The 21,913-nt window shown below is 39.4% G+C and overlaps 1 protein-coding gene across 1 annotated transcript in view; it reads left to right on the top strand.

Moving 5' to 3' along the window:
- NCKAP5 (NCK associated protein 5) overlaps positions 1 to 21,913 on the top strand; it is a 977,727-nt gene that overhangs the window by 831,377 nt on the left and 124,437 nt on the right. Inside the window, exon 12 of the mRNA XM_037741167.1 lies at positions 18,363 to 18,464. Coding sequence (XP_037597095.1) covers positions 18,363 to 18,464 — 102 coding nt within the window. The remainder of the gene's footprint in view (positions 1 to 18,362; positions 18,465 to 21,913) is intronic.

The raw sequence follows: 21,913 nt of genomic DNA, 5'->3' as shown, positions 1-21,913 counted from the left end.
CTACAGGTGCATGCCACTCTGCCAAGCTAATTTTTGTTTTTTTGTTTTTATATTTTTGATAGAGACAGGATTTCACTATGTTGGCCAGCTGGTCTCAAACTCCTAACCTCAGTTGATCCGCCTGCCTTGGCCTCCCAAAGTGCTGGGATTACAGGCATGAGCCACTGCGCCTGGGCTCATGGACTCCTGAGATCTCATGTTAAAAACTCCTGAGAATCTGCATTATCCATATCCTAGAAATTTTGAGTCTGTAGGCACAGCACAATTGCTTATATTATTCTTCCTATACAGAATTTAACAATAGTGCTGGGCATAGTGTCACACCAGTAATCCTAGCACTTTGGGCTTTAAGGGATCCACTCCACCAAGGCAGATAGATTGCTTGAACCCAGTAGTTAGAAACCAGCCTGGGCAACATGGCAAAACCCCATCCCTACAAAAACCACAAACATTAGGCAGGCATGGTGGCATGTGCCTTTAGTTGCAACTACTCAGGAGGCTGAGGCATGGGGATTGTTTGAGCTCGAGAGGTCAAGGCTGCAGGGGGCCCTGATCGTGGCACTGCACTCCAGCCTGGGCAACAGAGTGAGACCCTGACTTAAAAAAAAAAAATTAACATTAACCTTTAGAAAAATATTTGCATAAATTTGCTTTATATTTGATGTTGTTGCTGACCATTTCTTAGTGAAGCATTTACCCTGAGTTGTCTTCCTAAGTGTAAGAGCGGGTTCTGTGAACACAAGCCACACTTGTATTTTCTCAGCTATCCTATAGTCAGTCATGAGTGAAGCAGTGTTGGAGCTTTTGTTACTCCTCCTTTATGTAGAGCTACCTGGCCAGGTGCTGGGACTCTCCCAGAGGCATTGGCATTATCCCCTGCTTATCCACTTGGCCAAGGTTAATCTGACGTCTGAAGCTCTCTGAAAGGAAAGGAAAAATGGTTTCCAAGAGTATTGTGAGTTTCTCTTAGGATTCACCATTGGTCTCCCATGAAGCATAGTTTTATGGGAGAATAAGTTCAAATTAACCTCTTTATACACATAAACATCAGGGAATTTCTTAAGAATTGAGAAAAGTGAGATTTAAAACCAGGAAAATTTTTATTTCTTGTAACATACTAGAGGAACTAATTTAGCTTGTCCCGTTACATAGTGATAAACCAGCATTTGATAGCAGCAGCCTGTGTGATAAAATGATTATGGCAGCAGTGAGAAAGAATCTAATAAGGGAATTGATCTGCAGATTCCAATTCTGTTAAGAGCCAACATCGATCAACATAAATGTCAATAATGAGATCGTATTGAGAACTGCCTAATTCCTTCAGATGATTCTGGAGTCTAGTGACAGATTCAAGAAATAAATATGAAAGGGAATTTAAAATTCTCACAATCACTCCAGGGACCAACAGCAGGCTACATGGTACTTTGGTGCCATGTGACATAGTCCGTCTTGGTCCTGGGTAAAATCAGTAAGAAAGAAGTTGTTAAAGGATTTTCATATTGTAAGATATGTGTTGCCAGCACCACATGGTGACAGTATAATAACAGTTGTAATTATACTTAGTAATTATAGATAGACCTTTGCAGTTCAAGGAAGAGGATAGGAGGAATGTAATGCTCTTATTTATTTGTATCTTTGAGAGGTCATGCCTAGATAGTGCTGTGGCAAAGGAAACTGTCAGTTCCTGGTGATTCATCAGGAAGGATTATAATGGAGTAGAATTTTCAAGTCTTCATTTGCCATTTTATACACCTTCCTTGATGTCTGCCCAGGAGTTTTGCTAAGTGCTGCTCTGTAGCTCTGTGTCATGTTAGGAACCATGGGTAGTAACAGGACAAGTGTCATCCAGTTTGCTTCAAGATCAGGAAAACTGAGAAATGTTCAGGCAGGTGAGGCAGAGCAGAAATGTCAGGTGGGTGAGCTGAGGGGGAAGAATATGAAGAATATAAAGACACTAGCTCTGCTCACTACCAGAGGAAGCCATCTTGTGAGGGAGCCAGTGTTCTGGCAGGGAAGTCCCCCTGTACTTCCTGTCAAGAAAGGAGTGCCTTTCAGGGCATGGGCAGCCTTCCTGTGGAGACAGGAAAGGAAATCCATGGAAACAAGCATGGGCTTCGAGCAAGCTGCTCGCCACATTCTAACTGTAAAGCAACTGTGACTCAGCACTGGGAAAATGGACTTCCGGAAGTATTTGCCTATCTTCTCTTCCCCTTGCTACTTGTGTTTGTTCTGTCTCAGCTGAGCACTCTGCACTTTCTTTAGCTTGCTTACAAAAGGGCAATTCTTCAGTGGAGGTGATTCTCTGGGCCCCACAAATTATGCCCTAGTTCCTAAAACACCTAACAGTGTTTGAGCATTTAATATGCCCCAAACACCTTAACTAATTCAATCCTCACCACAACCTTATGAATCCAAGAGTTCCGTCTCTTGAATTTGAAATCACCAGTAAGCCCGTGTGAGCTAATATTGGTATTATTATCCCTAAAGGAAATGAAGACTCAAAAGATGAAGTGGCTTGTTCTAGTCACACAGAGCCAGGATGTAAACCCAAGATTATGACACTTGTGGCCACCTGCTTTCCTGCCTCCGTGATTATGGATGTAGCCATGGAGAGGGAAGCCCATTCGTAAGGCTGAGCCCAGGACTTCTCCTGCATGCTTAAAAACTAGTTGTATGGTTATTATCCTCTTTGTTTTAAATATGTTAGCTATAATGGAGAATTTTGGTCTATTGGATTCCAGTCAATTGAGGTATTTTGGTAAGGCAGTGAACATTAGCCACAGCGTGTGGACCTGGGCTTTGCTCCAGTATAGAGCTTGATGACACACTGGGCTTGGTGACATCTTCTGTGACTCAACCATTGGCTTTTTAAATAAGTAATTCACATGTTGCACAATGCCTAAATTTTTGTGCATTCAAGTTAAAGGGCATCGTTTTTTTTTTTTTTTGAGACAGAGTCTTGCTCTGTTGCCAGATGCCAGGCTGGAGTGCACTGGCACAATCTCCGCTCACTGCAACCTCCGCCTCCTGGGTTCAAGCAATTCTCCTGCCTCAGCCTCCCGAGTAGCTGGGACTACAGGCACACACCACCATGCCCAGCTAATTGTTTTTTGTATTTTTTAGTAGAGACAGGGTTTCACCATGTTGGCCAGGATGGTCTTGATCTCTTGACCTCATGATCCGCCCGCCTTGGCCTCCCAAAGTTCTGGGATTACAGGCTTGTGTCACTGCGCCCGGCCCAAGGGCGTCTTATTTCATTAGTTTTCCATCAATAGGAAAGGGTTTATGAAATAAATTTACCATCCCACACCGAATAGCTAAAAAAAAAAAAAAAAAAAAAAAAAAAAAACGGTGTAAAAAAAAAAAAAAAAAAAAAAAAAAAAAGGTATAGTTTTATATGTAGTAGATGTTTTTAAACCCCTGGAATTATTCACATGGGGCATTTGAGGAGAAATATTTGTAGTCTTCAACCCACAATCTAAGACAAAACTTGTTGTCTTTAAAATCAGCTGAATGCTAATAAGTGTTCAAAGCAAACCCTTAGCTTTACAATAATAATTACTCTTGGGAATCCGAATTTCCCCATAGTTTCTCAAATGAGTCTAGGAGCAGCTTCTTTTCTCTGTAATGCTCATTTCTTTGTAATAGTTATTTATAGATCCATAACCAATTTCTCTGAAAAATAAGAACTCACTTTCGGTATTCTCTGAGGTTGCAAATACTGCACATGGTATAATATAAAAGAAAAGCTCAGAGAAAGATAACTTCGCATCTTGAAAAAAGTTTCCATCAAAGTAGTTTATGAAAATTAATAAATCTTTAGGGATTTGAAAAGATGGAATAATTTTAGGATTATGGTAACTATGGACTGTCTCAGAAGAAAATAGAGAGATTATGTTATTTATATTTATGCATTGAACATCTGCTTAATACTTCACAATTTCCACCCTAGGAGATTAGGAATTTCTCTTCACCTTCTTTCCAGATGCCTGCTTCACAGATTCAGATTGTTTACCGAACTCCAGACATGCTTGATTAGAACAGTGTTGTGTGTCCGTAGAGTCTAAAGCAAAAACAATGGAACCAATTGTTTTACGTCTTAGGGGAGATATGCCCTTTCAGTGAAACTTCTGATGCAGCTGTAGCTTCCTAATCTATCATACATATGTTTGCAATATCATAGCTATGCTTTTCTATGAGACTTTACAATCGCGTCTTCAGTCAACTCACAGGATTTGCTGGGGAAACGGACAAGCACTTTTGAGTTGAAAGTCTAAGATCACTTCTATCTCACATTCCGTTTTCAGCAGCTTCTGCTAATGTGCCTAAAAAAGAAACCTGCAAAATTGAAGTTTAAATATAAAATATATTTAACAAACTAATAGAAAAATAAAAATAAATCCACTTGACTTGATGAATCCTGTGTATTAGCTGGAAACTGCCATTTGCCAAGAAATGATTTAGCTTAGTGAAATGTATTTTGCAGCTAATCCTTTAATGTCTATTTTACGTATTACCCTTCCCACTGTTAATATTGAACAATGTTGTAAGCTAGTAATTTTATGCCCTATATTTCAAATTGCTATTAGGAAGCCACATAAATAACAATTTTCAACTGCTTGTTTATAATACCATGAGGCATTTCTTACCATGGGGTAAAGTAACAGTGGATTTAAAAAACTACTTTGGGGATAACCCTACAGGGACACTGTGATGCGGATCTGCAGCAACAAAGCCTATAAGGCAAACTGAAGTAATAAGTTTGAAACCCTGAAAATGCACAACTTAATATTAACTATCAAGGGAAGTGAGACAGTGGGCTTTCATTGAACCTTCAGCCAGAGATTGCATTTATGTAATACATCTTCACAAATGTTGTAAAATGACTGGGATTCCAGCAACTTGTCCTATTAAAACCAGGACATTGAGCTGTAAAATGCAAATGAATGCACATCACGAAAGTCATTTTCATCAACACTCTGATCTCTTTCTTCTCCCAGCCCCATGCAGTGAAATACTATGAGAGTCAATAGTGCAGGCTGTGAGGGTCCCCGTGGTTATGTAATCTCTCAAACTCTGAATTTCATTTGTTCTAATCTTTCCTTTAATAGTGTAAGGAAGCACCTATCTTGTAAATAATTCTACCTATTTTTTTTGGTTCTCCAAAATACCGACATGGCATTTTCCCTTCTTTGGAGATTATCTTCCAAAGTTAAGTGAAAATCATTTGATTTTAATGTCTCCTCGTTATAGTTGTAAGAACAGGGGCCACCGATGGTTTCTTGCTGACCATCTGGATAACATATGGAACCCTTTGGAGTCACAGGAGGAGTCAGTACGTGTCTTCAGGATTAGCAATTATCGATCTCTGGAGTGCTGGCAGCTCTTTCCTAGCATGCAGCACAATTGAGGGCCTTTGACTGACCCCCTACCTCCCCAGCCACTTCTTTTAGGAAGAAGCATACCGAGAAGGCATAAAAGCTGTGTGAATGTCCCATGTGTAGACTGTGGCCACGTTTCTTCCCAGAGACCCATCTGCAATCTCTTCCTCTAGACCTTTCCTTTCTGTACATAGATAAGAGTAATGGAGGCCCACAGCCAAGTCCAGCATTGGGAAAAGTATGGGGTAAACAAAAGAGTAGAGGAGAGCATGTATTTTGGAGAAAGTGATGTAATCAGACCCTAACTCAGTTACTTTTGCTCACTGCGTGACTTGAACCAAGTTCCTGATTGCTGAAATGTCTCTCTCACCATTCCCCTCTGGAATTTGCTTCTGTGGCCTTGCTGAACTTTTTACAGAAAATGTCATATTCTCTCTCATCTCTGGACCTTTTCATATGCTGTTCTCAGAAAGACTTTTCTTTCTTTTTTGACCCCTGCTTTGGCCTGAATGTTTGTATCTTCCCCAAATTCATATGTTGAAACCCTAACCCCCAAGGTGATTTTATTAGGAGGCCGAGACTTTGGGAGGTAATCAGATCAGAGCAGAACTAAATGAAATTGAAACGAACAAACAAAAAAGATAAACAAAACAAAAAGCTGGTTGTTTGAAAAGTAAATAAAATTGATAGACCATTAGCAAGATTAACCAAGAAAAGAAGAGAAAATCCAAATAAGCTCACTAAGAAATGAAACAGGAGATAAGATTGAGACCACTGAAATACAAAAGATCAATCAAGGCTACTATGAACACCTTTATGCACATAAACTAGAAAACCTAGAAGAGATGGATAAATTCCTGGAAAAACATATCCCTCCTAGCTTAAATCAGGAAGAATTAGATACCCCGAACAAACCAATAACAAGCAGTGAGATTGAAGTGGTAACTTAAAATAGATGTGCTAAAATCCTTAACAAAATACTAGCTAACTGAATCCAACAATATATCAAAAAGATAATCCACCATTATCAAGTGGATTTCATACCAGGAATGCAGGAATGGCTTAACATACCCAAGTCAATAAAGGTGATACACCACATAAACATAATTAAAAACAAAAATCACATGATTTTCTCAATAGATGCAGAAAAAGCATTCAACAAAATCCAACATCCCTTTATGGTTAAAACTTAGCAAAATTGACATACAAGGAATATACTTTTATGTAATAAAAGCCATCTATGACAAACCCACAGCCAACATAATACTGAATGGGGGAAAGTTGCAATCATTCCCTCTGAGAACTGGCACAAGACAAGGATGCCCTCTCACCACCCCTCTTTAACATAGTACTGGAATTTCTAGCCAGAGCAATCAGACAAGAGACAGGAATAAATGGCATCCAAATTGGTAAAGAGAAAGTCAAACTGTCACTGTTTGCTGATGAGATGATCAGTTACCGTGAAAACCCTAAGAATTCCTCCAGAAAGCTCCTAGAACTGATAAAAGAATTCAGCAAAGTTTTTGGATACAAGATTAATGTACACAAATCAGCAGCTCTTTTATATACCAACAGCAACCAAGTGGAGAATGAAATCAATAGCTCAACCCCTTTTATAATAGCTGCCAAAAAAATAAAATAAAATACTTAGGAATATATCTAACTAAGGAGTCAAAAGACCTCTACAAGAAAAACTACAGAACACTGCTGAAAGAAATCATGGATGACACAAACAAATGGAAACACATCCCATGATCATGGATGAGTTGAACCAATATTGTGAAAATGATCATACTGCCAAAAGCAATTTACAAATTCAGTGCAATCCCCATCAAAATACCACCATCATTCTTCACAGAATTAGAAAACACAATTCTAAAATTCATATGGAACCAAAAAAAGAGCCTGCATAGCCAAAGCAAGACTAAGCAAAAAGAACAAATCTGGAAGCATCACTGCCCAATTTCAAGCTATGCTGTAAGGCCATGTCACCAAAACAGCATGACACTGGCATAAAAATAGGCATATAGATCAATGCAACAGAATAGAGAACCCAGAAATAAACCCAAATACTTATAGCCAACTGATCTTTGACAAAGCAAACAGAAACATAAAGTGGGGAGAGGACACCCTATTCAACAAATGGTGCTGAGATAACTGGCTAGCCACATGTAGGAGAATGAAACTGGACCCTTATCTCTCACCTTATACAAAAATCAACTCAAGAAGGATTAAGGACTTAAACCTAAGACCTGAAACTATACAAATTCTAGAAGATGACGCTGGAAAAACCCTTCTAGACATTGGCTTAGGCAAGGATTTCATGACCAAGAACCCAGAAGCAAATGCAATATAAACAAGATAAATAGCTGAGACCTAATTAAACTAAAGAGCTTTCACATGCCAAAAGGAACAGTCAGCAGAGTAAACAGACAACCTACAGAGTGGGAGAACATCTTCACAATCTATACATCTGGCAAAGGACTAATATCCAGAATCTACAACAAATTTAAACAAATCAGTAAGAAAAAAACAATCTCATCAAAAAGTGAGCTAAGAACATGAATAGACAATTCTCAAAAGAAAGTATACAAATGGCCAACAAACATATGAAAAAAATACTCAAAATCACTAATGATCAGGGAAATGCAAATCAAAACCACAATGCGATACCACCTTACTCCTGCAAGAATGACCATAATCAAGAACGGTGCGTATTGGAGTGCATACAGTGAACAGAGAACACTTCTACACTGCTGGTGGGAATGTAAGCTAGTAAAGCCATTATGGAAAACAGTGTGGAGAATCCTTAAGGGACAAAAAGTAGAACTACCATTTGATCCCGCAATACGACTACTGGGTATCTACCCAGAGGAAAAGAGAAAATTATTTGAAAAAGATACTCGCACACACATGTTGATAGCAGCACAGTTTGCAATTGCAAAATCATGGCACCAACCCAAATGCCCATCAGTCAATGAGTGGGGAAATAAACTATGGTATGGGAATACTACATAGCCATAAAAATGAATGAATGAACAGCATTTGGATGAGATTGGAAACTATTAGAAATTCTAAGTGAAGTAATTTAGGAATGGAAAACCAAACATCGTTATGTTCTCACTGATATGTGGGAGCTAAGCTATGAGGAGGCAAAGGCATAAGAATGATACAATGGAGTCTGGGAACTTGGCAGGAAGAGTGGGAAGGGGGCAAGGGATCAAAGACTACAGATATGGTGCAGTGTATACTGTTGTGTGATGGGTGCACCAAAATCTCAGAAATCACCACTAAAGAACTTACTTATGTAACCAAATACTACCTATACCCCAATAACTTAGAGAAAGATTAAAATATAATATTGAATTAAATTAAAATTTAAAAAACAATGTAAACACTTAGCATAAGACCTAGCATGCAAATGAGCACTCTATAAATGTTCATTTTTTTGCATAGTGTTATTTTTCAGTTAGGTCCAAATTTACATATGGAAGTACGCTTCCCTGGAAAGAATGTAGAGAACGAAAAAGCAAATGACATCAACAATGCCAATCAAATACCAATGATAACAATGGAATAATAATAAGTAAAGTGTGATTTTGAGTACACGAATGAATGATGTTTAAGTCTAGCAAGCAAAGAGATCACATTGTGTTTAGGGATATTTCTTTTTTAATTCTATGCAATTCGTTTTACTGTCTGATTAATTTATATTGTTATTTTAATAAGTTGTCTATAACAAACCATCATTAACCAGATTTAATTGGGTAGAATTAAGAGCATGAACTCTGCAGTCTGATGTCCAGGGTTCAAATACTATTTATGTAACATTAGGCAAGATTTTTTAAGCTCTTTATGTCAGTTTTTTTACCTGCAAGACAGGGATGATAATATTAGTTCTTACTGCAGATTGTAATGAGGATTTAAAAGGATAACATATGTGAAACACATACTTAGTGCTAAAAAGAGCTCGGTAAGTGTTCACAGCTATTATTGTTGCTGTTATTATTATCGTTTCTTTACCAATTATCTGCCTCTAAAGCAGAACCTGGGAAGGAAAATCACCAAGGCAACATAGTTCATTTTGTGGGAGTTGCTCAAATTGTGGGCTTAAAACTTATGCAGAAATAAGCTATTTCAATAGGATTTACCTTGTAAAAGATATCAATGATGACATCAAGTCCCTCCATCATAGAAAAAGCAAGCAGAATGTGGTAGGAAGAGCTTGGACTTAGAAGGAAGGCAGGTCTGGGAGAGAATCCTGGCTCTACTGATTCCTGGAATATATGTATCCCTTTGCTTCTGTCGTCTTGGGTTCTTCATCTCTAAAAACTAAGATGACAGCTTTGTGAGATAAAATTAGAGAAAGAAGTTCACAGAGTGTCTTTTCCCCCCACAAAACAAACGGTAATTCATTTCTTCCTAATAAGTGGTACATTGAACTCTAGTGATCATCAATGGAGCTTCTAATAGGTGTGATAAAAATAGGTCAAGTTTTGGGGGTTTTCCCCACTAATCCTTTTAGTTTGGTGAAATCAGAGGGAGAAAATCTGTTCCCCCACATGTAAAAAGCAAAAGCTTCAGAAAGTCAGAACTGTTCAAAAATAAAGTTTGATTAAAAATGTAAAATGCAGTGTAGATAATTTTACAAAACAGCAGGGGCAATTGGAAAGCACTTATTAAAGTACCTGTTAAAGTAATTAGTGATGAAAATGGAAATTTCAGGGCACTCCTGTGTCTCTTAGATCCCAGAATAGGCTCAGGGTGTGCTGAATCACTTCCTCCCTTAGATCATATTCACAGAAGAAGACAAAAGGGAAGCTTCAGAGAGTCAGGCTTGACAAGCAAATGCGAGTCACTCTTCGGCTGTCTGCCTGCCCACAGGTCTGACTGGCCTGCCATGGGAACCTTAACCTTCTGTCCTTTTTCTCAACATTCTGTCACTTTGCTGTTATGTCTGAATTTTTTTTTTTTTTTTTTGTAAAAAGACTTCAAGAGATTCGGGAGTTCTGCAGGAAGAGCTAAGTTCCTATTGCACAGAATATTCTCTTATATATTTAACTGTGTGGTTAATACACTGGCCTCCACCACCTCTATCTGCATGGCACCCTTACTCTACTGTGATCTTGTTTGCATGTTCTGCCTTAAGAATTCTTGTATTTTTTTCTCCTTTGAGTATTTGGTGTGCTCAAGGATATTGTCAGCTCTGTTAATGAGCTTCCTTGAGTCTCTCATAGCTCATAGTCATGACTCTGCACATAGTAGATGCTTCATAAATGCTTCTTGTAGGACTAGTTAGAGTGGAGGTTCTTGAAGGCAAGGTCTGCTGTTTTCATCCTCATTCATCTTCCCACTGGTGCTCACCCTGTGGGCTTCAGGGCACTGTTAATGAAATTGCAGCAGATAGGACAGGTATGAGAGGCTCTAGTCAACAGTCTAAGCTGCAGAGACCATGAATAATCTTTCTAATCACCCAACCAAATGCTGTTCCCTTAGGGAAGCCACTGGACAATCAGGCTGTCATGGTAGTGGGGACCCTTGAAGAAGGTTTTGAATATAGTTGTGGAATAATTGTTTCAAAAGCATTGTATAACCTTGGGTCCTGGAAAAGTAGAAAAGAGGACATAGAGCCATGTCATTTTCCAAGGCGCCGTTCCGAGCAAGACAGAATGCACTCGGGGCAGCTAAACGTTGATACGCAAGGCAAGTCTAGAAATTGTCAGGGAAAATAATAAGTGCAACAAGGACTGTTGCAAGTGGCTAAAAAATTAGCTATAAAAATTTCAGACACTGAAGTGAGATCAAATTATGATGGACATATTTTTTTAAAGGGCCTCTAGGAGAACATTCAGAAGGCACACTGTCATGTCAGCAGGATGGCTGAATGCAGATATTATGTTTTACCTTTGTATCCCAAAATGGAAATAATGGCATAATGAATTAAACATCAGCTTTTATCTAAAAAGATTTTGTCCTGGTCTCAAATTTTTGTGAATCTAAGAAATGACCATATCATACTCGGTTATATAATATGCAGTTATGTAATATTCAGGTTTATAATACATTCTTAATGGAATAGAATGAAAGTTGTGAAATGTGAGCCCAGGGATCTGCCACAATCTCTTCTGATGGATTCTGGAAGGGCTGATGAAAAATCACCTTTCTGAACGTGGCAAAAATGTAAGTCTAGTATGTGAATAAGGCAAAACTTTGGAGTTTTTATAGAAAATCATTTGGTGTTCATAGAAAAATTATTTTCATCAGGCTCTAAGCTATTTTAGAAAATCTCCTGGAACTTTCTTTTAGAGATCCTTACGCATATCTGTGAAATTGCCTTATTACCCAACAGACAGAACAAAGCTTATTTACCTGGTTATGTCTATTCAGGGTCATATTTAAAATGCTTCTCTGAAACATGCACCAAATGCTCTAGAAAGGTGAACTCACAGGAAATCGGAGGATTTTGGCAATATCAAAAGATACTCAGGAGATTTCTTAATAACTCCTTCCGGACTTGCTTCCCTTGTGCTAGGCTTAAATGGAATCAAACCCTGGGCCCAGGGCCCACCTAGGACAGAGTTGAGGGAGCAGGAATGGGGCTCTAGGAAGCTTTCTAGAAGCTGTGAAGTGAGATCAGCTCTCCAAAGTGGAGGCGATTTGAAAACAAAACTAAAGCTGAAAAAGCTATAAGTTCTTTATCTGAGAAATCAGCCCAGCATCCATGCCACTAGATTTGAGGGAGGTGATCCCTAAACAAGGCCAGGTCCAAATAAGCAGCCAGCCAAGATGACAGTGTGCGGCAGAACCCAGCGAGACAGTGGGCGAGAGCAGGCAAGAACTCACCAACACAGACAGGAGTGGCCAGGGCAGCTGTTGGCGTCCCTTCTCTTGGATCAGGTGCTGAACAGTTGAAACTTCTCTTTTGTACAGATATTTGGCTTTTAGTAGTTAGCGGGGGGGCAGGTGCGGTGGCTCGTGTCTGTAATCCCAGCGTTTTGAGAGGCTGAGGTGGGTGGATCACCTGAGGTCAGGAGTTTGAGACCAGCCTGGCCAACATGGTGAAACATCTCTGCAAAAAATACAAAAAATTAGCCAGGTATGGTGGCATACACCTGTAATCCCAGCTACTCAGGAGGCTGAGGCAGGAGAATCACTTGAACCTGGGAGGCAGAGGTTGCAGTGAGCCAAGATCACACCATTGTGCTCCAGCCTGGGCAACAGAGTGAGACTATGTTTCAAAATAAAAGAAAAAAAGTTAGAGGGGAGAATAATTATATACATGCTTATGGTGGTAAATTAATTCTCTCACCAAAGCTGAATGAAGAGAAGGGAGCCATGGTGAAATGATCCCTTTTGTACTTTCCTTTCTACTTCTAAATCTGAGTTAATATCTTCTGAAATCCTGACATGAGAAAATTCATACATCTCTTTTCAGCCTTTAGGAAATACGTCAGTAAATGCAAATCTGCTCATCAATCTATTTTACTTGATTTGTCCAGCATGGTTTCTTATATTGCCCAAATTTCTTAGATGAGCTATGGTTTTAACCTCAACTTGCGTCAATAAATAAGGAAGCAGTGTCTTCCTGGCCTTAGCAATCAGTGACTTAAAATTAAGACATCATTATTGTGCTGAGTAAAAATCTAGAGGCAGAATTCTATTAAATGCAATAAGCCTTCACTGAGCATCTGAGGAACTGAGGAGAGAAATGAAAAACTCTGGCCCTCCAACCCAGCTCTGAAAGGCTCAAATGCTCCTCAGTCTCCAGTCTCTGCTGCCATCATGAACTGGAGAGCTGTAGAATCAGTCACTACCACCCTGAAGGGGCCACTCCACCTTAATTCTGCTAGATAAAGGACAGCCAGTCCTTGCTTGGCACAATCTGCTGAGGGGAACATTTCTCTGCCTTGAATTACAGAAACGGAACTGCACAGAGAACGTGAAACTGACTGACTGAAGACAAGTTAACCCACCAAATATTGCCGACCCCATGAATGGTTCAGGCACTGACTGCCCTGGAATTGCCAGGTCCCCAAAGCTTAGCTTAGTATTTAACACTGGTATGAGGCCTGCATTCTGCTATAAATTGCAATACATCTTAGTTCTTCGCACAATCCCCCAACCCCTGCCCTTGCATATATAGTGACAGAAAGCAAGTCTCTTTCCTGTGAAGCTAGAATCTTCAGTGGGGTGTGTCACTTTGGGCTGTTGACATAGCCACTATATATACATGTGTAAACACATGTACATACGTACGTGTGTGTATGTATGTATACATCTGAAATATATACATAGAAACATGCATATTTCTTGAGTGGCTACCCTGTATGCTGCAGAGATAACTATGTCAGCCAGGTCAATGTTAGCAATAATAACAAACTCCAAATGAATCGGGGACCAAATTCAGTATAAGTTGATATCTTCATCATGTCAAGTCCAAAAAACACATATCTCTTCCCAGAGTGGCTTTCTTGAGTTGACAATTTAAGAAGCCAAATTGCTTCTACCTGATTGGCTTCATCTTCGACAGGTGGCTTCCAACGTTGCTGTGCTGAGTTGGCTGCATTAAGCCAGTGGAAGGAGAAAGAGCTTGGAAGACTATATGAAGGAGGTATTCCTGGGCCAGGCAAGACAGGGCAGATGTCACTTTTGCTCAGGCTCCATGAGCTAGAACTCACCATGTCATGTGGGCACACCTGACTGTAAAGGCTGGGATATGCAGCCAACCAGCCATGTGCCCAGAAAGAATAGGGCCAAGGTTCCCGAGGTTTCGTGACACCCGGCTAGTCCCTGCCACTGGGACAATGTAGAAATGAAGGGATTGGCCTGCATTTTCATGGAGCTGATCATCCTGTTAGGAAGATAGAAACTACACAGAGAACAGTTCAGTAAGAGTGCACTTTGGATAAAGGAACAAAATGAGAGGCAGTCCAGTCCCTCAAGGCAGGGAATCCACTGTGGGTTAGTGAGGATAAATGACTTTACAGGGAGGGTTTCAGTGTTGTCCTGCATACTGGACAAGATCTAGGAGCAGGAAGAGGAGACTGTGCCATGGAAAATGGACAAAAGATCAACTCAGACGGGAGAGGAGCACATAAGAGAGACAGTGAAGCCGCTCTGACAGGGAGGGTTAGACCATCACCTCATCAAAGGAAGCATTTGAGTAAAAAGACTCTCATTTACTTCTGGTTTGAAAATGTGTGAAATTAGGAGTCTCCATCTCTGAAGCCCAGTTGAATCTCAGTTACTGAGCCAGGGTGACAGATGATACAAAGCCTATTTCAAAACTATGCTGAGTAGTCCTGCTACTTTTGATGTCTAAAACAAGTATGTCTAACTCCAGGATTCATTTGGATTTGCAGGTTAAAGATAAGAAATGTAAAGTATTTCAGATGAGATTTTATTCAGATGAATACTAACAGTAAATATGAACCATAGATGGCTATGTGATGGAGAATCTGCACTCTAAGCTGCGGGGCTCCTCTTAAGAGGCAATGGCCCTCTTACGTCAGTTATACTCTTTTTGACAGTGACTTAATGAATACTTCTCATGTATACATGTATACATTCTACCTGTTTTTCTCATGTATACATTCTACCTGTTTTTCATTTAAGCACAGGTAATAGTATCAGTATAAAAGTGATGCTATACACATATATTTGTATAATATATATGTATATATGGTAAAAATACAAGCCTATCATAAAAATTCTTATCATAAGAAATGTAGTCTCTATGGGGTTGTGTGTTTCATAGTTATTATCTAAGGGAAGTTGTGTGAAGTTGTGTGATGTTTACCTACCATTTCCTTGCCTATAGCTTTAACTCAAAAGTAGATTTTATTATGCTTGAGAATATAGGCAATCCAGTTACCCTAATTTGATCATTATACATTATATACCTGTTTCAAAGCCTCACGTGCACCCCCATAAATATAAACAACTATTATGTACCCTAATTATTTAAAAAATTTTAAATAAAATAAAATTTTAAATTGTTTTTTTAAAATGTAAGCAAATTGTATTTTTTTCTAAATCAATTTTTATTTACCTTATATGTGTGAAAACTGTAACAATGAGTGATTCATTTGTACCTTATTATCTAAGAAATTACCTACCACCAGCTGTCAGGCATAACAATAAACTGACCTGTGTGAATTTCAGCATATGATCCTATTTGTTGACCCTTCTTACTATAACAGGGCCGCTCTCCACTTGTGCTAGTGGATTAAACAGTCGCTTCCCTCTTTCTTTTTTCTGAAAATGTATATTTATTAATGCCTACAACTCTGTCATTGGATGTTGTGACTTTGTTAGGGATTTTATTTAACTTCAACTTTGATTTTAGATTCGGGGGGTACATGTGCAGGTTTGTTACATGGATATATGGCATGATGCTGGGGCTTTGGATACAGGTTCCATCACCCAGGTGGTGAGCATAGGACCCACTAAGTAGTTTTCCAACCCATTCCTCCCTTTCTTTCTCCCCATCTACTAGTCTGCAGCGTCTGCTGTTCCCATGTTTATGTCCATGTGTGCTCAATGTGTAGCTTCCACTTATAAGTGAGAACATGCAGTATTCGGTTTTCTGTTTTTGGATTAATTCACATAGGATTGTGGCTTCCTCTAGCTGCATCTATGTTGCTGCAAAGGACATGATTTCATTATTTTTTATGGCTGTATTCTGTGGTATATATGTACCATATTTCTTTATCCAATCCACTATTTATTGGCACCTAGGCTGACTCCGTGTCTTTGCCACTTTAAATAGCATGGCGATGGAAATGTGTGTCTTTTTGGTAGAATGATTCATTTTCCTTTGGGTACACACTTAGTAATGGACTGATGGGTCAAATGGTAGCTCTGATTTAAGTTTTCCCATCTTTCTTTAGTAGATGAGGGATCTGAGACTAAGACGTTCAGTTACATTCCTGAGATCCTTTAAAACATGTGCCTTCGACAGGACTAGAACTCAGGTTTCCTGGCCCTTGCCCCAGGATGTCTCGGTTCTCCCACAAAGACCTTCACCTTCCCTATTTCAATGGAGGGAAAGGACCCATTTGGATAAAAGCCACTGAAACAGCATTGATGAGGGCAGGTTTTCAGATGCACATATCCATGCAGTAGGCAAAAGGGTGACATCACATATCTGAGAAGCAATAGTGAAGTGCATTTGTGAACTGCATAAGTCAGATAGCTAATCCATTGAGACCTCGTCTCTCAAATCACGTGATATACCACTCAAAATCATTTCTTTTGTTGAATGTCATTTCCCATAACTTCTTGTCCTGTTTGCATATTGATAAATGTATTCTTAGGTCTCACAACATTGTAATTCTTTTGGCAGTCTTTCAATCTTTAAAACTTATATATGGATGGGTAAAATATAAAAACATCTTTTTGTTTATAGACTACAACAAGCATTAATGGGCTACTTACTAACTATGATGTATTTTGTCAGGTCCTGGAGATTACAAGATGAGATAAATTCTATCTTTGCCCCCAGGAAAGTCAGATTCTAGAGGGAACTTAGGATTATAAAAACTGTCCAGAAACAATGTCATGGTTCTGGTTATGTATGGAGGTCTTAGCTCTGCTGCAGAAATTTGGATTTTCAAAGCAACAGGCAACCAGTTTAGAAATTATTTTCTTTCTTGTGAAAGGACTTCCACAGACATACAATTTGAAGGTCCACTGAGAAGGAGAACTGGTCAACCCACAACAGAAAAAAATACCTTTCCCCTTGCAGAAGGCTAGAACACTGCCCTGCCACAGAGCCATCCTTCAGTAGGTGCTGCGTAAATGCTTGTTGAATCATCAACTAACCAAGTACTCAGGGCTCTCACAGAAGTTCAGCCTAAAGAGAGTCAAATGGGGAACAGAGAGAATATGGCTCATTTGAGTGGAGTTTGTAGTCCCTGCTGACTACATGGTAGATATCCTGGGACAGAGTGACCTGTGGGGACAGCCCTGCACTCTGAGATGATTCTAGTATCACTTAGTAGCAAAGAAGCAAAGGCATTTCTTAGATCAGCATCAGTGTGCAGCAGGGTCTCTCCAGGGAGCAAAAGGAGTAGGAAAACTTTTCAGAAGTGAGAGAGGCATGCTTAGCTGCATTATTTACTTACTCAATTAGATTTTTTTTTAGCATCTGAAGCTACAAAAATTGTAACCAAGACAAACCAGGCTATAAGTGCCATTTTCAAAATGTCATCAGCCTAGCAGAAACATTAGGCATAAATCACGAGTTTTATTGTACTTGCAATTAAACAGATCAAATTTAATGTCCACAGAAAAGCCTTGGTAATTAGTATAAAGATTAATATAGTGAAATGTCTCTGGCTTAGCATGCCTCCCAAACAAAACTGAAATAAAGAATTCAGTATATAATTGAATAGCACGTGAATATTAATGTACAAATTCCTCGGAGTCCCCAGATCCCCAATGCAATTATTTTCTATTCACATTAATTGTTCCTAACAGATGACATTAATGACTTTGAGTTAAAATGTGTCCAAGGGAAGATTTCACAAGATCAATGCTGTTTAGAAATAAGGTCACTTTTATAATTATCTGCTCGCATTTTAACCACTGCTCAACATAATAAGGTGAACTTGGCAATTGGTTTCCGTAATGTGAATATCAAATGTTAATTTTCATACTAGCCAATAAATATATCAGGATATTCATAGTTTTTCTACTACTTATTTTAACTACTACTGATATTTTTCTGCTACATATTTTCCAAGGCAGACTGACAGACTGTAAAAGCATGATTATTGTATACAAAATATAATTTGCATATACACATACATATACATGTATGGAACACTGATAAACTAGAATAAACTTTTTAAAATCAGGACATGTATTATTTAATCTGGAAATGTTAACTCTTTTGAGATTTAACTGTCTAAGGCAGGATTTTGAAACAAACAATTAAATTATCCCTATTCCATGTTTCCGCTTGGTTTTACCCAGAAACTTCACTCACGCCTCTTGGATCTTTCATCTGGAGATTTGCTTTCAGAGGTGGAAAGAAGCCGAAGTCTGACACAGTCACGAACTGATGCTGAGCTGCACGTGAGTCTCCCAGTTGCCTTCAGAACACTTGTTTTGATTGTTATTTTCCTTCCATCAAATATGATGTCACAAGCAAACCATAAAGTGCATCCTTGAACCATTGTCAGGCAGATAAAAATACCTCCCTTTCTTGTGTTCTCTGAAATTCAATATCATGTCCCCCAGCTGATATAGTAAGCAGAAAGTGTCATTCTTGGCAAAAATATCATAAATCTTGGCTCTGTCCCCAAGATACTTTTTTGGATATTGATTACATCTCAGAGTCTCTGAGAAATGGTCAAGGAGCTTTTTATTAAAACCCACATCCCATATTATTCATCCTACTTTTATGATATATTATGTATGAATTTTTAAAAATTCATGGGCTCTGCACTTTTTTTCTCTAGCTGGGGTTAGCTTTGTGCTTATTTGACAAAACTTTAACCAGCATAGCTTTTTAACTCTCATTGACACAAAAAGAGTAACTTGAAAAACCACAGATATATAATGAAAAATGTAAGGCTTAAAACAATGACATTAACATTTGTGGATAACTATTTTTTTTATTTTACTGAATAATTCTGTCAGTGTAGATAGACCATTAAATGTAAATATTCTTAAGTATATTTGAATTAAATTTCAGTGGAATGTTGTCACTTTAAATATTCATAAAGACTTAATGGCATCCAATCTATAGTATGGCCTTAAGGTCAAGAGTTTTTTTTAAGTGCAGAGTTTTTATTTAAAAATGAGAAGAATGAAACTCTTGGCTTCATTCTATATCTCAATTTTTTAACTAAAATTGTAGGGTTTTTTAAATTGCATTTTAGGTTTTGGGGTACATGTGAAGAACGTGCAAGATTGTTGCATAGGTACACACGTGGCAGTGTGATTTGCTGCCTTCCTCCCCTTCACCTATATCTGGCACTTCTCCCCATGCTATCTCTCCCCACATCCCCCACCCCCCTGTCCCTCCCCCATTTCCCCCCAACAGACCCCAGTGTGTTATACTGCATTTCTCACAGTAAGAATGTTTCAAGTATATGAACCATTCAGAGTGGTAATCTAAAATAAACAATGAGAAAAATTCACTTTGGGTAGTGCCGAAGACCATATTTTTGCCTATTAAATCAACATAATTAAGATAATGTTGCAATAAAAGCTAATATGCATTTTTGATGAAGAATTTTTAAAATAATCATTATTGCCGGATGCAGTGGCTCATGCCTGTAATCCCAGCACTTTGGGAGGCTGAGGCAGGCAGACCATGAGGTCAGGAGTTTGAGACCAGCCTAACCAACATGGTGAAATCCCATCTCTACTAAAAAAAATACAAAAATTAGCCAGATATGGTGTCATGTGCCTGAAATCCCAGCTACTCAGGAGGCTGAGGCAAGAGAAACGCTTGAACCCAGGAGGGAGAGGTTGCAGTGAGCCAAGATTTTGTCACTGCATTCCAGTGGGCGACAGAGCAAGACTCCATCTCAGAAAAAAAAGTCATTATTACCAATGAGAACTCACTGGGATTCATGGGGTTCTGTGTATCTCTGGGAGCTCTGCTCATTGTCAGGGGCCTGACTTGCCATTATGGCATAATGGTTCCAACTTGGGATGGGCATCAGAATGTTACATTGATGGGGTGACTTTGGGCAAGGTATTAAAACCTCAGTGCCTCAGCCTTCCCATTTAGAAAAAGAGGGTAATGATATTTCTTTTCTATTTTAGAGAGTTGTGTGAGGATTAAATGAGATAACACAGGAAATGTTTGTACACAGTTCCTGCTAACAATATTGGAACACGCATAAGATCTCTGTTCCTTTGGCCCTCTTCTGTTCTCTTAATATGTAGTACTATGCCACACCCACAACAAACCACAGCAAAGGTGGAAATGATCCCTGAGAAAGGGCTCTACTAACATGTCCCCAGAAGTCAGAAGCTCACATCAGTGATCCCTGGTAACAAAGTGCATCCACTTTTGGCTATTGCCTAATGCAGTTACCACTTATGCACAGGTATCAGAGAATGATAGGGCATCAGGAAGTGTAAAACAGGGTCCCACAGGGAGACCATGAACTAACTGATGGTTTAGTTGAAGAGCCAAGACACGTGTGTGTGTGTGTGTGTGTGTGTGTGTGTGTGTGTATTTTTTTTTATTTGAGATGGAGTCTCACTCTGTCACCCAGGCTAGAGTACACTGGCGCAATCTCAGTTCACTACAACCTCCACCTCCCTGGTTCAAGCAATTCCCCTGCCTCAGCCTCTCAAGTAGCTGGGATCACAGGCCCATACCACCATGCCTGGCTAATTTTTTTTGTATTTTTGGTAGAGACGGGGTTTCACTATGTTGGCCAGATTGGTTTCAAACTCCTGACCTCAGGTGATCAGCCCACCTCGGCCTCCCAAAGTTCTGGGATTACAGATGTGGGCCACCATGCCCCGCATATGGATGCATAACATTTTCAGTAATAGCAACAACACCCATCTAAAAGTCCCTAAGCATTAGCATTTGTCAAGGACTGCTCAGTCTTCACAATTATACCACATAGTAGGTGCTTTCATTATCTTCATTTACAAAGAAAGAAACTGAGTCACAGAGGAGTTCAATAATGTTCCCAAGTTCAAAGAGCTAGCAAGTGAAAGCCAGAATTTAAACCTCATAAATGGCCTTGGAGTTCAAGTACTCAATGACAGAACAGTTATTCACTGGCATAGATAATCCTATGTGATAATCACATACTGATGAAGGAAACTGTAGGAAAAAAGAGCTCAGTCTGCAGCCAGGATGTCAGTGATTCAGCATCCCTTACAAGTTCAAACATTGATTTTCCAAGGTGGAGGAAGGTGGGAGTATTTCCCAGTAGAAAAGAGTGGCTGCCTCCTCTTCTTTGCAGGGAATTACTCTGTAACCACCGGTACAGGACCACACTCTCCCTAACTCACGTGCCTGTGGGCAGGCTCAGCCATTCCCTTTGTCCGGCTCAGCACAGCCCATGTCAGACTGCAAGATACCACAGTGTGCTGCTAGGGAACCCACACAAGAGACAGACTGCTTTAATAGCTTCTCCTAGAGGCTTGTTGTGCAAAGCATGGGTCACAGAATAGCAGCATTGAAACACCTGGGAACTTGTTAAAAATACTACATACATCTCAGGTCCTACCTCAGAATTACTGAATCAGAATCTGCATTTTAACAAGATCCCTTGGTGATTCAGTTCACATTAAAGAGTGAAAAGCTGTCTTAGAGGACACCTCTCTGCTTAACCACCCTTGCCCCTGCCTGCTCCCATGTGACAGTGACAGGCCTTCTCTACCTACCTCAAGTATCCGCTATCACATCAGGGCATCTCAAGTTCAGGCCAAGGGAGAAGCAGGAATTCCTTCTCACTGCAGCCCATCTTCTGAGTCCTAGTTTCCTGTCATCTTACCCCAGCATCTATACAGGAGGTATACCTGTGGACGTCAGTGGGCAA

Source organism: Cebus imitator, unplaced genomic scaffold (genome assembly GCF_001604975.1).
Source record: "Cebus imitator isolate Cc_AM_T3 unplaced genomic scaffold, Cebus_imitator-1.0 Scaffold95, whole genome shotgun sequence".
Taxonomy (NCBI): Eukaryota; Metazoa; Chordata; class Mammalia; order Primates; family Cebidae; genus Cebus; species Cebus imitator.
This window is presented reverse-complemented; position numbering and strand designations above follow the sequence as displayed.